This window comes from Setaria italica, chromosome II (genome assembly GCF_000263155.2).
Source record: "Setaria italica strain Yugu1 chromosome II, Setaria_italica_v2.0, whole genome shotgun sequence".
Lineage (NCBI taxonomy): Eukaryota > Viridiplantae > Streptophyta > Magnoliopsida > Poales > Poaceae > Setaria > Setaria italica.
The window spans coordinates 42774741-42791379 of record NC_028451.1 but is presented as its reverse complement, the minus strand read 5'-3'; the positions used below and the strand labels follow the sequence as shown (position 1 = coordinate 42791379).

The 16639-nt window shown below is 46.3% G+C and overlaps 2 protein-coding genes and 1 pseudogene across 3 annotated transcripts; 2 read left to right on the top strand and 1 right to left on the bottom strand.

The window, feature by feature from the left end:
• The first annotated feature begins 3021 nt into the window (after positions 1 to 3021).
• LOC105913814 lies at positions 3022 to 7568 on the top strand (annotated as a pseudogene).
• A 1434-nt stretch (positions 7569 to 9002) lies between these two features.
• Positions 9003 to 9898, bottom strand: LOC111256232. Its single transcript, XM_022823873.1, has 2 exons — positions 9537 to 9898; positions 9003 to 9273 (listed from the first exon to the last, which is right to left on the bottom strand). The coding sequence occupies exons 1-2, from the start codon at positions 9873 to 9875 to the stop codon at positions 9031 to 9033; spliced, it is 582 nt and encodes a 193-aa protein (XP_022679608.1). The 5' UTR covers positions 9876 to 9898; the 3' UTR covers positions 9003 to 9030.
• A 3227-nt stretch (positions 9899 to 13125) lies between these two features.
• Positions 13126 to 16351, top strand: LOC101764128. Of its 2 annotated transcripts, none has more exons than XM_022823948.1 (2): positions 13126 to 14426; positions 16001 to 16351. In XM_022823948.1, exon 1 carries the CDS (start codon positions 13232 to 13234, stop codon positions 14198 to 14200), a length of 969 nt encoding a protein of 322 aa, XP_022679683.1. In that variant the 5' UTR covers positions 13126 to 13231; the 3' UTR covers positions 14201 to 14426; positions 16001 to 16351. The 2 variants fall into 2 exon arrangements, with proteins under 2 accessions (XP_022679683.1, XP_022679682.1); XM_022823947.1 differs by having other exon boundaries at positions 15995 to 16351.
• The last annotated feature ends 288 nt before the right edge of the window (positions 16352 to 16639 follow it).

Sequence of the window (16639 nt, the reverse complement as noted above, 5' to 3'; positions counted from 1 at the left end):
GGATAAAATGACTTAATAAGCCGGCTTCCCAAAGACTGAGATCGGATGACAGTTTAACCACTGTACAAAACATTAAAAGAAATTCCAACAACTTAAACTAAACACATGTTAAGCATTACGCAACGTGCCTACGTGTCTACATGTACCCGACGAGGACTATTATCCCCGAGCGCAACCCACGCGATCTGGACCTCACGAGATCGATCGGATGGCTGTCAAGGACCCCCGGTCAATGTTCTCGACTACCGTCCGCCCTGGTCGTCGCAAGGATATATGCCGCCTCCGCTGCACACCGTGCCTCGCCGGAGAGCACCCGCGCCGCAGGCATTGGTTGCCTCCGTCCCCCTCCTCCTCAGCCAAAACATGGTCGCCGCCGCTGCCTCTTTCTCCCCTGAAGCCGTCAGCCCACGGCCGGCTACGGCTGCTTCCTCGCTCTGGTGCGCGTCGCGGAGCCGTTCGCTGGCTTTGGCTAAACGAACAGCTGTTCCAACATTGTTCTCTGACGGAGTGCTTGTGCTTGTGCACTTGTGCCGGCCACACACAAGAATCCCATCTCCGCCTCAAGCAGTGGCTCGACGGAGTGCCGCGTTCAGGCCATTCTGGGTCGCCATGCGTGCCGCGGCTACCGCGCACGTGCCGTCATGCAACAGGGCATCGGTGTTTCGAACGACGACAGCTACGGCCGGCGACCCATGAGCGCCACCTCGCTCTGTCTGCCTCGGCTCGCTGAAGCACTCGCCTTCCACCAAGGACACGCACAACACTTGGGGAATCGCTCAAAAAGGAATAACAGGGATGCTACACAGCAGCATTCAGATTGTCCACGGATTCAGATTATCAAGCTTTATCCTATTCTGAAGATTAATCTATAAAATGACTCAGGTCGTTGTGCGCTAATCCATCCGTCGGTCGGAATGGATTAACAAACTTGAACAACCTGAATAGCTCTGAATTCATCGTCGGAGCAATGCGCTGATAGATTCAGACATCAAAGGCTGTAGAGTCCGCCGAAAAAGTCGAAAAACTCACTCTGAAATCTGAATAGATAATCTGAAAGAGATAATACTACTACCACAATGTTCACTGAGTGTTATTGATCTGATGATGAAATTGCAAGAGAAGAAGTTGAACTTACACACAACCAGCTATATAAAATTCAAGCACAGCATGTTTGATTCATACAACTCCCTTGTTTACACCTGATATAAAACAAAAAATGATGCGCAGCTTAATCAGCATTCAGCACAAAGAACCTAGCTAGTTCTAGGCTTCTAGCCTTGTCAATACATGAGACACGGAAGCTGGAAAGGATATGCTTGAAGAAAGCTCTGCATCATCCAGTGACTCTCTTGATGTTGGCATGCCAATGCCATCGCCGCTGCATACGGTGTCTGGAGACTACCGGCGAACTCGGCCATGGGATCCGGCTCGGCCGCGTGTGCCGGCTGCATCTGCAAAGTCTGCTGCTCCTGTAGGACTCTGAACTCGCTGTCCCGCTCCAAGACATCCAAGAGGTCGGCGTCCGGTGGTGTAAACGTCGCTGGCATCCCGCTGGCCTCGCCGGACGTCGTCTCTGGGGCGAGCAAATAATCCTCGACTGTAATATCCTCGGTCATCAGGGGAGGTACCTTGACGAACCCGTCGTCTTGCTCTGGCTTGCTGATTTGCTGCTCCTCCTCGCCCCCGAACATCTCCATCCCTCTGATCCACTCCTCGACGTTGACTTGGGCCACATCCGACGGCAGCAGACCATACGAGATCTCGACGAATTCGCCGTCCTGCGTGCTTAGATGCTGCTCCTCCCCGCCTCCGACGTTGACTTGGGCCACTGTGGATGGCATAGCATAGTCGTTGGTGAAGAAGGTGTCCTGCTCGTGCAACAACTTGGCCGGCCGTGCCTCGGTGTGCTCACCGCCGGCCTTGCGCTTGGATCCGGACGAGGTCTTCGACGCGGCGGACGACGGCTTCCCTTGCGCGCGTGGCGACCGGTAAATCTTGCACAGGACGTGGTCGCCCCCGCCGGTGGCGTCGTCGTATTCCATCATGCACCATCCGAGCCGGGTGAAGGATCGGCCATCCTTGCGGCCGTAGGACAGGTTGCAGACCGTGCCGCCGCCCTTGGGATCCTTTGACGTCCTTGGCGCCGGCCTCCGAGTGCCAGCACGTGTCGCTGGCGGCGATGGCGCGCTGCCTGTGCCCGCCGGGCCTGCCGTGGGTGCTCTTGTACTTCTTGACGCAGTAGAAGTACCAGACACCGGTGCCCGGCGCCGGCTCCAGGTCGGCGACGAGGTCCTCCGGGGCGGCGGAGCACACGTCGACGTGGTGGACGAAGTGGACGGTGGCGCCGGAGCGCAGGCGGTGCAGGAGGGCGATGGACGCGTCGTCGCCGGTGTCCTCGGCAGCCATCGAAGTCGAGCTGCTTCCCGGCTAGACGAGGAGGGGGCGATCGGATCGTGGATGAAGGTCAGAAGGTTCTTGGTTCTCGGCGAGATCGAGGAGGGGATGATTGGATCGTACGCGAAGGTGTGGTTCTTGGCGAGAGGATGGAGGGAGGGCGATTGGATCGTAGGTGAAGGTCAGAAGGTGCGCACGGCGCTTATAAAGACATGAAGACTTGGGTATGGTCGCGTCAATCTGAATCCACTCGGCAACTGCAATGTACGGACACACAGGACGTGATTCTGTTACGGAATGGAAAGTTTACAAGTTTTCGCAATTGACCGCTGGATCTTCTGCGATGTCTGCGGAGCGGCAAACTTCAGATAATCGTGGCAGCGTTTCAGTCCGACACTCAGCACCGGTTCGTTTGATTCCGACCCTGCAGGGGTGAGTTGCCGCCATTACGCTGCAGATCCTTCCCTCAACAAAAAGGCGCCCACGGCAGTGCATCCTCTTCCAGTCGAGATCGAGTCGCCATCGCCAAGAACGAGATCGATCGTCCTCCTCCCGTCGAGTAGCCGGACGGAGCGCAGCCGATCGAAGGCAATCCCACCACCGATCCATCGTTCATCGTCGGGACCGATGGAACTGCAAGAGTACTACGCCCCCCGTGACAAAAGCCTCATCGACGACTACCTCCGCCCCAAGATCGCCGGCAAGAAGAGGAAGGCGGACGCCGCCATGTCGTTCTCGCGGATCCTGGAGGACGAGCTGCTATTGCAAAGCTACTTCGAGAGCTTGTTTGCAGGTGTCGAGCCCGCAACGCCGGAGTACCAAGACCAGCCGAACAACGACGACGACGACGTAATTGAGATCAGCCTCGACGAATTCTTGTGTTCTTCGGCATCCCCTCTCCCCCGTTTCATAACTCAAGTTTCCAACAGCGTCCCGGAGTCGGGGGAAACATTCCGAGCATAAAATCAGGAAATCGTTTCCCCTGACTCCCCTCTCCCCCGTACCGCCACCCCCGACTCCTTCTGCCCCCCGACTCCCTGAGCACTGCGCCGCCGCCTCCCGTGCCACGGCCCCTTCCTCCACTTCCTCCGCCACCCCCTCCTCCACTTCCTCCGCCGGCCCCCTCTGCCGCCGGCCCCTCCACGCCGGCCCCCTCCTCTTCCTGAGAAGGTGACGTCGAGGATCTCTTGAGGCGGCACAAAGTGCGCCACCCATGCCGCTCCTCCGCGCGAGCAGCTTCTCGCCGGCAACCACACGCCACGCGGTGAGCCCGTGCTCCTTCCCCCTCCCCCTCCCTCTCTTCCTCGTCCACATACACAACAATTTCTCTCCTAACCCTAACCCTTGACCCGATCTGTTCTTTTTTAGAGGCTGTAGACAGGTTTGAGGGAAGGGAAGCACAGGGACGGGAGGAGGAGGAGCTCGGCCGCCATCCATTTTACTCAGTGGAAGATCGACGTGCACCACCAATACTCCTGCCTTGGTGTGCCCTACCTCACTTCCTCCCCATGTGAGGCAGCGAGTTAGGCAGCGATGTCTTGAATCAAAGTATTGTGGATGATGCGGTTCATAACTCAAGATGGATCCGTGGATTGTATGCTCTTTACAGTTAATTCTGATTTTTTTGCTCTGTTCCTGAATACAGTGTGCAGTTAATCTCATGTATTTGCCCTGAATCAGATTGTTCCTGAACAGAGGTCAAGTTTCCATATGAAAACATCTTGGAATAGCTAACATTACTATGGCTTGTCAAATAAATCTGTAGGTCTACTAGAATCAGAATACTAGGATGGGTTAATCCAAAGAGTATATGCTATAAGCTCTACTAGTATGTTGTCCTATAAGCTCTGTTGACTGTTTTTCTATACCTGCACATACTGAGTAAGTTGCATATATGCTATGGTATGACATTAAATGTGATACGGCAAGTCGTAAAATACTAATTCCTTTGATTTTGCTGTTATGAACTGTTATGCACATACTGAGTGAATTATATATGCACATACTGAGTGAACTGGCAAGTCTGATATATGCACATACTGAGTGAGTTATATAAATTGTTATGAACTGCAAAAATGAAAAGCGAAGTGATAGGTAAAGTATAGGATACCCTTGCACTGTTTTTATGTTCAAGCTAGTAAGCTTTTTAACATTGCTTATACTGCCCTGTTCAGGTCTCAATTTGTGACATATGTCCTGTTTAGAATTCTTAGTTCACTAGTAGTATATTTATTTATGCTTTGATCTGGATCAAACTGTTTGTGACATATTTATTTTTGCTTCATGGTTGATGGCTGCTTCCTGTTACTACTAATTTCCTAGTTGATGGATGCTTCTGGTTCCTATCTTCTTTTTTTGCGCTGGCCAGTAGAGTGCTATGTTATGTTTGGCTGTTTCAATTAATACAAGCATTTCTTTTTGCATATGTGCTTTAGATGCCTGACAACAATATAGACTTGGTTAATACAAGCATGGAACAAATGAGAGAGCGTAAGAAGAAGAGAAAAAAGTGGTTGTTTTATTAGTTTCTGCTATCATGAGCATGATTGTGCACTGGTATCAGCGTAAGAGACCTAGACATATCGTTGATCCGGATGAAGTGGCTGAGAGAGATATAGCTAAATGAAAACAAATGCTAAGAAATCTATACCAAGGATCAAATGTCTATTGCTATGATAGTTTGCGCCTAACTAAGAGATCATTTAATGACCTATGCGACATCTTACGTGAGAGATGTGGTATGTGTGATAACTTGAATGTGTTGGTAGAAGAAAAGGTAGCAATCTTTTTGCTTATAGTGGGTCATGGCACTAAGATGAGGATGATTCGTAGCTCATATGGATGGTCACTTGGGCCAATCTGTCGTCACTTCAATGAGGTGTTGAGAGGTATTCTATCATTATGCCATGAATTTATCAAGCTTCCCGATCTATCAGCTGTACAACCTGAGGATTCCAAGTGGAAGTGGTTTGAAGATTGCCTTGGAGCATTAGATGGTACACACATTGACGTTTTTGTACCTTTGGCTGACCAAGGGAGGTATAGGTATAGGAAGCAACAGATTACAACCAATGTTTTGGGGGTTTGTGATCGTCACATGAAATTTGTTTACGTCTTATCGGGATGGGAAGGATCGGCTTCAGATTCTCGTGTGCTACATGATGCAATGTCTCGGGATGATGCATTTGTTATTCCAAGTAGGAAATACTATCTAGTAGATGCTGGATACACTAATGGACCAGGCTTTCTTGCTCCATATCGATCCACTCGCTACCACTTGAATGAGTGGGCTACTCAAGGGCATAACCCATCCATTGCCAAAGAACTATTCAATTTGCGCCATTCAATAGCTAGAAATGTGTAGAGAGAACATTTGGGCTATTGAAGATGAGGTGGGCTATACTAAGAAGCAACTCATATTTTGACTTACAAAATCAGGTATTCCGTAGTTAGTAACCTAGCTTGAAATTCAACTCTGAATGATCCTAGTACGTAACTCATTTCTACTAAATTCTTGCAGATTAGGATCATTAATGCTAGCTGCATATTGCACAACTTTGTAAGAGATAGACAGAAAGATATGGATGACTTACTTATACGCTAAGTTGATCAAGTAATATCCATTGAATCTCATGAAGTTCAAAGTGAAGTGGGTATGATTACCAATGTTCAATCATCAAATGAATGGACCAATTTTAGGGATACCAAAGCTAACCAAATGTTTGCTGATTACCAAGCGAGACGTGGTCAATGTATGATAAATTCTATCATCAATGCATGCTCAAATTTATGATAAAGAATATTTTTTTTAGATTTGGTCCCTAATATTTTTACTGATAACATTTGTGAACTTTTTTCCTATAGGATATGGAGAAGGGCAAGAAGTCAGGCTCAGGCAGGGGTTACATTTCTTGGAATGATGACATGGACAAGGCTCTTCTTGACACATTTGTGGAGTACTATAACAAAGTTGACAGGTACCAAAATGGGTGGAAGTCTCATGTCTATACAACTGCTATCAAGAATGTTCGAGAAAAGTGTAATATGGATATCACAAAAGATAACATCATGTCGAGGAACAAGACCTTTGACAAGAACTACACTATCATCAATGGTATGTTGGAATCAAGTGGATTTGGTTGGGATTGGAACAAGAACAAAATATCTGTTGATAGTGATTCTGTATGGGAAGCATATGTGATGGTATGTTTCAAAAACTACTGTTTTACTTGCTTAACTTGCTTCCTGCACAGATTTTTGTAGTTTGACTGCCTGTCTTGTAGTTAGATACTTTATCCTTGATGTTAAATAGGCATTGTCTTAGCTGCTGGATAAACGTAATTTGGACATGTATCTGCATTGTGTAATTTGGACCAGGGGTATCAAGTTCTAGTAGATGTCAGTTATAATAGTACAATTTTTTTGTTGAAAGTCTGTAACATATCAATAGCATATTTTGTTCTGCATATTAAATTTAGTCAATGACAAGAAAAACACTTGTTCAATTCCATGAATGTAAACTTCATCATTGCTGCTGAATCTGGTTGTATCTGGATCTGGTTGGTGTCGAGCGACATTGCTACTACAATGCTGTGTCTAATCAGATATTCTATTTGGTTATTATTTCTGGAGATCTTTTGTCCATAACATCTGATTTTTTAACTCAGCTACTAACTTACTCTACACTTGTTTTCTAACCAAGTATAACACTTGTTTTTTGTAGAAAAATAAAGAAGCTACTGGGTACAGGCACAAGACTATCTTGTATTGGGACTCAATTAGCTTGATGTTTGGTAAAGACCATGCTACAGGTGAAGCGGCAGTGGCAAAGACTGCAGCTGAGAGCTTAAAAGACATGAGTAAGGAATATCTTAGTAACAAAGAGCCCACATCATCGACAACTTCAGGAAGTTTAAAGAGGCAACGGTCAGGTGACTCTTTTACCTCTATGATGGCAAATGGACAAGTTTGCTGAAGCACTCAAGGAGGAAGCACCTAAAGGCCCAACATCAAAAGAAATTCTCAACACACTGAATGAGGTAGAAGGATTGGATGAAGACACTTTGTTGGACCTATTTGATATCCTGACTGGTGATGCACGCAAGTATGAGTCTTTGTTGGCGCTTCCAGTGGGGATGAGGAAAAAGTGGCTCTTAAAGCAACTCAAAAAGTGATGCATGCTTAGATGCGGATTACTATCATTATGCTCATTAGTCATGTTATTTTGAGTGTGTATCATCGTAATGTATAACTTTGTTTAGACTTTAGATCAAGTTCTCAGTGTTCCTGACTTTTCTGTGTTCTCACTAGCAGGTACCATGAGCTTTTTTTCCATTTTTGCATGTTCCTCATTCTTATCTCTTATGTTATATCTGTGTTCTTGTGTTACTGACTTGGTTCTCTATGTTATATTTGTGTTCTCTGTGTTCCTGACTTGGTTCTCTGTGTTCATGACTTGGTTCAGTGTGTTATATCTGTGCATGACTTGTTCTCTGTGTTGTACTGGCTTTGAATGGCTTTGAATACAGGGACAATTCAACAGGATTAGAGAGTTGTGCTAGTATCATGTTGTTCCATTTGAATTTCTAAACTTAAAAAGATTCCATATTTAGCTGTCCAAACAGGATATGGAATTTGATTCATGGAAAAGAATTCCATTAACACCCAAACAAAAAAATTGAATTGAATCAAATTCTGAGTAATTAATTTCTGGTGAAATCTAATTGCTAGAATATGATTCATAGAATGAGTTTCAATTCTAGGGAAACAAACGGGCCCTAGCTTGTCACACGAAATTAAAAATCATAGAAGGCAAACAAATTTCCTTGCTAACACACAAAAGGCACTGAAAATATAATATCCACACCATGCATGGTTATTGCAATATGTTTTCTTTTCATCTTCTGGAACAAAATGTTCTTGAATCATGTAAATGCTACTTTTTTTAAGATAACAATCCCCTCCGTAGAGGAGCTGCAGTCAAAATTTTTACAGTACATTGCTACTTGACACGACGATAAATGTAAACCACTCAAAATTCAAAAACATGTAAAGGCTACTAACTCTCCTTAGTTTGGCTATCCTAATTTACCACCTCACGCATCAATCCATTCAAGTTCCAGCTCGCCTGGACCGTACATTGATTACGACTTTGTCATTTGGAACATGAATGTTGCATATCTTCTCACGTATATACTCACTGTATCTGTTTTCTGTAATGGTAATGTTCATCCTTTTCTGAAAGTTTGCACTATATTCACACAACAGCTTGACGAACTCCACCTTGTGATATGCTTCCATGTTTTCCTTTATTTCTACCAGTTCGAGCGAATCCAATGCAGTGCTGTCAATCTTATGACTTTGCTTGGACCCATCACATTGGCATTCCCACGTTTTACATTGACATTTATTCTGAAAGAAAACAAGAAGAGTCAACATAAGACAACAAGTTAGTTAAATACCACTGCTGCTGTGAATATCAGAGCTTGTGTTTGTGGATGAGCTATTTTTATTCCTATCACAAATAGGCACTTCATGAATCATGCATGATATTTATTCGCAGCATTCTATAAGTAAAAGTATAAACTCGAGCTCCACTAAACCCACTTATATGATGAAATTATTTATAGTTTGGCATCATTTTTCGGTATGTAGACACAATGACATATATTTTGGACCAAAGGAAATTGATGAGGCCACACTTACCGTATGATAAACCAAACAACGCACCACAATCTTTTTCACCCCAACACATCTATTAAGAAATTGTAACATTACAGGCTTAATGGCATGCTGAGTCACAACGAATCCGACCACCAAAACCTCACACTTGGGAAGACTATTTATGAGCGTTAGATATCGATTGTATTCTTGATTGCCCTGAAATCACGAGACAAAAGGCGTCAATGTTGGGATTCTTTTCAGATAATTGAGATGGATACTTATATGATTGCATATGCATAATCAATTGTGCAAAAACCCATTACAAATAGGACGTCGGATGATTCAGATGAAAAACCAATAATATTTCATATATTAAATATCGAATCTAAACCATATCATTTGGTTGTAAGAGAACAATTGTTCCATGACTTCTACTTTCACTGGTGCGTTACACAAATACTAAAATGCTAATAGCGTACCTTCCATATTTGGACTGTCAGTTGCAACTCGTGGACGGCGTAAAACTGCCGCATCAGCATCGTCGCTGCCGGAGTAGTGTTCTTGGCAATGTCCAGGCGCTGCAGATGGCGCCCGGCCTCTCCGAGATGACGGCGGCTCGGGTCGTACGGGCCGTCCCAGCACATCTCCAAGAGCATTGGCGCGACGATTGGAGCGTCGCTGAAGATCCTCGGGGACACGAAAACTCTCAGCTTCGGGGCGATAACCTGGAGACGGGCGCCGTGATACACCTTCATGTCCATCTCGAGCCGCTCCAGCGAGTTGGACCTTATGGAGAGGACACGGTCCCGGTCCTTCATCAGACCTACCCGCTTCAGGTAGAGCTCCTTCAACCGCGGGCAGCGAGAGCTCAAGACGTCTCCCAGCTCGCGGCTGTCCACGCGGGCACTCGTGATCCTCAGGATTGCCAGCGCCGCGAACGTGCCGCCGTCGGGGAGCGGTTGGAACCGCAGCGTGAGCGCAATGACGCTGAGGGAGATGGCCGTGACCCTCTCGCACGGGGGCAGCACGACGTCGCCCCAGCCGCGGTCGCGCAGCAAGAGCCGGAGCTCGCCGGCGACGCGCTGCGAGGCGAGGAACCGCAGCAGCGGGTCGTCGCGGTCAGGGTCCACGGGGTGCTCCCGTGGAGCCGGAGCCCACAGCGGCAAGTCGATGTCGAGGAGCGTGACGGTCGGCCCCGGGTACGCGGCCAGAGCGGCGTCTACGCGGCGGTGCGCCCACGTCCGTGCGCCGGCGTCGCGGTGGTAGCGGAAGGAGAGCTCGGGGAGGTGGGCCCAGACGCGGCGCCAGCGGCGGGAGAGGATGGTGGTGCGCGCGGCGGCCTCGGCGTCGGAGAGGTGGAGCAGGATGGTGTGGAGGAGGTGGTCGGGGAGGCTGCTGATGCGGTCCACGCCGCCATGGCTGCCCCACGTGGCCATCGTCTCCAGGTTGCGTTGGCGACGTGGGTCGCGCGATCTGCCATCTATATGGTTCGCGTTGCCGTGCGAGTCGCGGCATCGCAGCAAGGACTGGTTGGGTTGGCGTAACGCCTACTCAATCGTCGTGGCTAACTGGATGCATTCGAGGTCTGTTTTCTTTCTTTCTTTTATTTCTTCCTTTCCCCAGCATACCTGACTCCTACTGTCCTACATGCCTACATCTACTAAAGAAAATGGCGCCAATATATTTCCACAAACACAGCGGCAGAAGCTATAGCAAATTTAGCGGCAATTTGATCAGGTCGTTGACAGACAGCTAAAATTAAATGTTTGAGATCACTGGTTAACAGATGCGTAGCAGCCATATCTCTAATGTATTTATTGCAGCGAGGATCCGAATGATAAGAGTATAATGACTTATCAATAAGGTTGTTTAATTTCTGAGCTATACTACTTTTTTTAAGGTCATTTGATATTTGATATAGATGGTACGTTGTTTAACTTGGTCCCATTCATTTAGCAAACCTAATTCCGTTCTGCCTAGCTAGTCCCACGTTAGTGTTAGAAACAGGAGCGCATCATCTCTAAAGAGTAGATGAGATATCGAACTTATCCGTTTCAAATTGTACGTCGTTTTGATTTTTCTAGATGCATAGATATTATTATACATATTTAGTGTATGTTTAGACGCATAATAATATCTATGAACCTAAAGCAGTATTTTTTATAGCTTTTCAATTGATGCATTAACAATAAATCAGTAACAGAGAGAAATAAACATGGCGAAAGTGCATTGCCTTGGCGAAGTGGGGATTCGGACAGAACCTCCATTGAATCGAGAATATCATACGGTGGTCACACAACACATGATCCGCATCCGGGTAGTGAAAAGGCCAGCTTCAATTCATCAACACTCTTTCTAAAAAACCTCCAGTCAACAAAAGTTGTATTGCTCTGCTGAGTTGCGTGGAGGCACTCAAGAGCTATAAAAGCATTACCTGAGATTAATCTTCCAAGAATAAAAAAACACTTCGGATTGCGGATATCAGCTCTTGCAATACATTTTCTTTCATGAAGAATGTTCTTGACAAACTAATAACTCTCCACCGTCGTAATTTACTACCTCACACTACCATAAAGCAGCATTTGTGCTAGCAGCTAGAATAGGTGCCGGTGGGTATCGCACCCGTCAGCAACCTTGAGCCACCATAAATACCGTCTGTGTTGGCTGGTGCTTGCCTGCCAGCACAGATGGTTCCAAGAATATTTATTTTCTCATTCAATATATTATTTTCCATAAGTTATTTATAATTTCTATTTCCCGCCAATTTTTAGCCATCAACTTGAAATATGTATCTCCGACCACATAACAACAAACTTAAATAATAAATAATTCACACTATTCAAAACTGCATCATACATAATATATAATTCACATTATTAAAAATTCAACATTTGGAATAGAGCTATTCTTTGCCATGCTAATATTAAAACTACTATGCCCATCTACGAAGATTTGTGCACTCATCCGCCATCAACACGCCATCTTTATCAAAGAATGCTCCATCCTCGTGACAAATCTCGTGTAGGATGAACCTCGCCATGTCCGTACAAATATTGTCAATTTGTTTATCTTCGATCTTGCTATAGTTGTTGTCAATGGTAGGCATATGTAGGTATACAGTAAATGAAGATTAGGATGTATTACCATTAGGAAGTTAGCACATGGCAGTGTATAAGAGACTTATGTCTTTAGAGTTCGTCCGGTACCTCCCATTGTTTATGAGGAACTCGCACACGTAATATCTATATAGCACAAAGCCGGGAGGTTGTTTGTGGCACTACAATCAAATAGAAAAATGATAGCTATTATTAATGACAAGTCTACGTTATATGGAAAAAAATCAAGTTTTTATATTCTTATGAATCTATGATATATTATTTTTAAAGCTTTCATCCTTTTTGGATTGTGCTCCCCACCTTTTAGTATGTAAATCTTATACGCACTTGAGGATATAAAGACAAGAGTTAGTAATACAATTTAGGTGCATAGAATGTCAACATGCATTTAAGTACTACAAAGGAATGTCTTACTTTTGTATAATATCTATAAAATCCTTATACCTATCTCTACGAAAGCTAGCGCGCCCTTGTGCCACCGCCCGGCGCTGGCGCCATCGCGGCCCGCCGCCCTTGCTGCCCCCGGGCGCGAGGCACCACTGCCCCGACCCGCGTGCGGCCTCGCCGACCGCCGGAGATGGAGAAGAAGGTTGGATTCAACTTTTTTTGAAAAAATGTTGGTGCAACTTTTTTCCAACAATGTTGGTGCAACTTTTTTCGGATTCAACTTTTTCTAAAGAAATGTTAGGCTCAACATTTTTTGAATAAATGTTGGTTCAACTTTTTCGAAGAAATGTTGGTCCAATTTTTTGAAAATAATGTTGGACTTCGGTAGTCGTATGCATGGTTGCTATGTTGAACGATGCACGATTTGCTAAGATATACTGTGGCGTGCTGTAACGAGCTTTCATAGATTTTACAGTTTGCAGAATGACCCTGTAAGAACCGTGCGTGGGGTTTTACAGAAGAGTCCCGTGATAGCGGTGCGCGGTGAGCCACAAGCCCACAAGCACAGACGCACTTGACTCCACACTGCCTCCAACCTCCAACTTTCACCCGCAAACATCCAAACGCTCGATCCCCAATTCCCCATCCTCTAGTCGCCGCCCCGCCGGCAGATGCCGTCGCCGCTCTGCCGCTGCCTTGAGGCCCCGGCGTCCCCGAGGCAGCTGGCTGCCCTCGCCGACGACCTCCTGGAGGAGATCCTCCTCCGTGTCTCCTGCCCCGCCGACCTCGCCCGCGCCTCCGCCGCGTGCGCCTCCTTCCGCCGCATCGTCACCGACGCCGCCTTCCTCCGCCAGTACCGCTCCCTCCACCCGCCGCTCCTCCTCGGCTTCATCGAGAAAGTGTCGTCTGGCTTCCACCCCGCCGAGGCGCCCCACCCCAACGCCACCGCCGCGCGCTCCATCGCCCACCCCGCCGCCGGCTTCTCCTTCGACTACCTCCCTCCCACCAGATGCAATAGGAAACCGTGGGACGCCTGCGACGTGCGCGATGGCCGCGTCCTTCTCAAGAGCGGTCCCGTTGGGTATACGGGCTTCAACTTCCCCGACCTCGCGGTGTGCGACCCCGTTTTCCGGCGGTACCGGCTGCTGCCTCCCATACCCGACGACCTACTCGCCTCCGTCCACATCAAGCAGCAAATTTTTCCATCGTTCCAGGCCTTCCTTGTTCCTTCTGGAGAAGAGGAGGATGGGACATCATTTAGAGTGATCGGCAGGGCATATTGCGGGATCAAGTCTGCGGTATTCGTCTTCTCTTCAGGCTCTGGCCTATGGAGTGTCGGTACCACGTGGGACGATCTTAACTTAAGAGGCTCGGTACTTCTTTGTCGCTCTTATGCGTATGGCTACATCTACTGGAAAGTGATGCAGGCCAACAAGTTGGTCAAGCTCGACATCAACAGGATGGATTTCTCCACCATCGACCTCCCGTCTCACTATGATGAGCGGATGTTATCATTGTGGAGGCAGGAAATGGCACGCTTGGGGTGTTTAGCCATATTAAGTTTCGCACGGCTGCTGTGTATCATGCCATTCAGCAAAAGGAGGGAGAGATTGCCGATGGATGTATGTTGGAGATTATAACCCACTTACCTGTCCATTATGATTTTGGCTTGGTTGGTGCAGGCGAAGGGTACGTATTCTTTGTAGGCTTTCCAAAAGATCGCATGGCAAATGCAGCAAGCTTCTCACTTCAGGTTAAGACATTGAAGATTGAGATGGTCTGTGCGATGAAGTTCCATTCATGTAATATTCATCCGTATTTTGGGTACCCACCATCCATGTCACTGAGAAGGATTGTTCTCGCATGGTAAGTTGTATATTTGCTGGCTTTTGTGGTTTTGCAGACTGTTTGATGATTGTATATCTTGCTATGTTGTATTTTGAATATATCTTGAAGAGGAGTACTTCAGACTTCTGTTTTGGGTCATGCTTGTCATATAAATGGTTAAATGTTTAGGTTGCCAGCGTTCTTCTATTTTTCTCAAGTTAGAGTATATAGGTATATACTCTGTTAGTGTTTTGTAGTAACTGTACGAACTTCATAATAATTTTAGGAAGTGTCTCCTCCCCAATCGGTTGAGATTTGATTTTCAATCGATCACTTTTTCCAACCGCTGGATCTAAATCCAACTACCCAGATCCTCCACCCTCTCTCTCCCATAGTCCCATATTTCTTCTTCCTCCCATTCGTCTACCTCCCGACGCGACTCCTGCGACTCCCCCGCCGCCGCCACCTCCCACTCGGCTTCAGCGGCCACAGCCGCCTCCGCCGCCGCCCTCCTACTCCGCCCAACACTAACCCGTTTGACCTAGACACCCCCGCCGCCTCCACTGCCCACCGGGAATCCCCCACCGCCCGGCTCCGGCGGCACCCTCACCGCCTCCGCTCCGCCGCCGTCTCTCCCGCCTCCACCGCCGGCCGGCGAGCCTCCCGGAGCTCCCTCTAGGCCCAGAGGTCACATGTAACCTCCAACCCCAAAACCCCCCGAACCCTAACCCCAAATCCCAATCCCCAATTCAATTTCTGGTACAAGGTTTAGGTGATTGAGAGATAGCTAAAAATCAAGGATTTGAGAACTAGTAAATCTGATAAGTTTATTCTTGATGAGCGGATAGCCAGTGGATCATGTTGGGAGAGTCTCGCATTTTCCTTAGTTCCTTTTTCTTTATGAAAGTCTGTAGCGATGGACTGGAATGAAATGTTTCTAATTTATCCTCCTCCTTGTGATGTTGTTGGGAATTGATCATTCTTGGTTATATTGGGCTTCTATCTGCTCACCACTTGCCTGCCATGCTCACCCAAGTTTTCTAAACATTGAGTAAAGCATCAATCTTCGAAGACCTTAGCTCCTGCTTCGCATAGGATTCTAATTTTCTAATGTTTGTATTTGTGACTGACGAGCTAACCTGCTTGCAGTATAAAGTCGCCAATTATATCATGATATGTTAGAACAAATGAGCTGACTAGTAGTAGTACCAAATAACATTGTTAGCATTTAAAAAGATGGCCTTCTGAGCACACTTGCCATAAAAAAATGGGTTTAGAGATAAGCCCAAGCTCAGCCATCTAGGCTTGGTGGGCTTCTGTCTGTTCTTCCCATGCATGTGCTAGGCTCCAGTCTATCTGTTGGAGCAACATCATTTAACCTTTGTAATCGTTTGCAAGTGCCAATTGATGATGGTCCTTGCTTAATTCCAGGCTTTTTTAGTATTTCTGACTTAAAAAACAGTTTTACGCACCTTTGTTTCTTAGTACAATTTTTTAGTGACTTGAAAAACTGAAGTTGGAATTATGCATTGGCATTGAAACTGTGAAAAGTAAATGTTTTTCTGCATTTGCAATGGTGGGTTTATGTGCTAAATGTATATATTCAGTTGCAGGGCTAAATCGCATCCAGGTCAGGGGCTCCTTTTTTGATATGCTGGTGGTTTGGAGCAGTGGAGCTAGGTGATGATGATTCAGGCTTTTGTGTTCACTTTTGCTAGGTGCTCTATATAATCCTGTACTCTACTGATATTGTCTGTCGAACCCTGCTCAGTCTGATGTAGGTGTCAAACTTAGTTGTTGTATATATTTGTCACTGATCCATGTTGCATGCATGATGTACTTAATTCTGTGCATCAACTATCGTGGGGCAACGGTTGTTGGCTTGTATGTATGTTACAGATTTCTGTGTGAACCTGTGCTTCTTGTCTAGGATGATGCAACAATCTAAGCTTTGACTTATTGGAGCTGCAGATACTACTTTTACAGTGGTTAACTATTATACTTCCTCCTTTTCAAATTGCATTTCGTTTTGGTTTTTCCAGATATATATGTTTTACTATGTTTTTAGACATAAAGATGCATAACAAAAGAGGTATGTATCTAAAAAATCAAAACGACCTACAAATTGGGACAGATGGAGTATCTTATAATCTTATATCTATGTTACTGGAATCCCGTAGTTCTGCTCGCCATCTCCTTAAGCAATGTTTTAAGCCTTTTGTTCTGTACTACCATCTTCTCCAAAGAAGTAA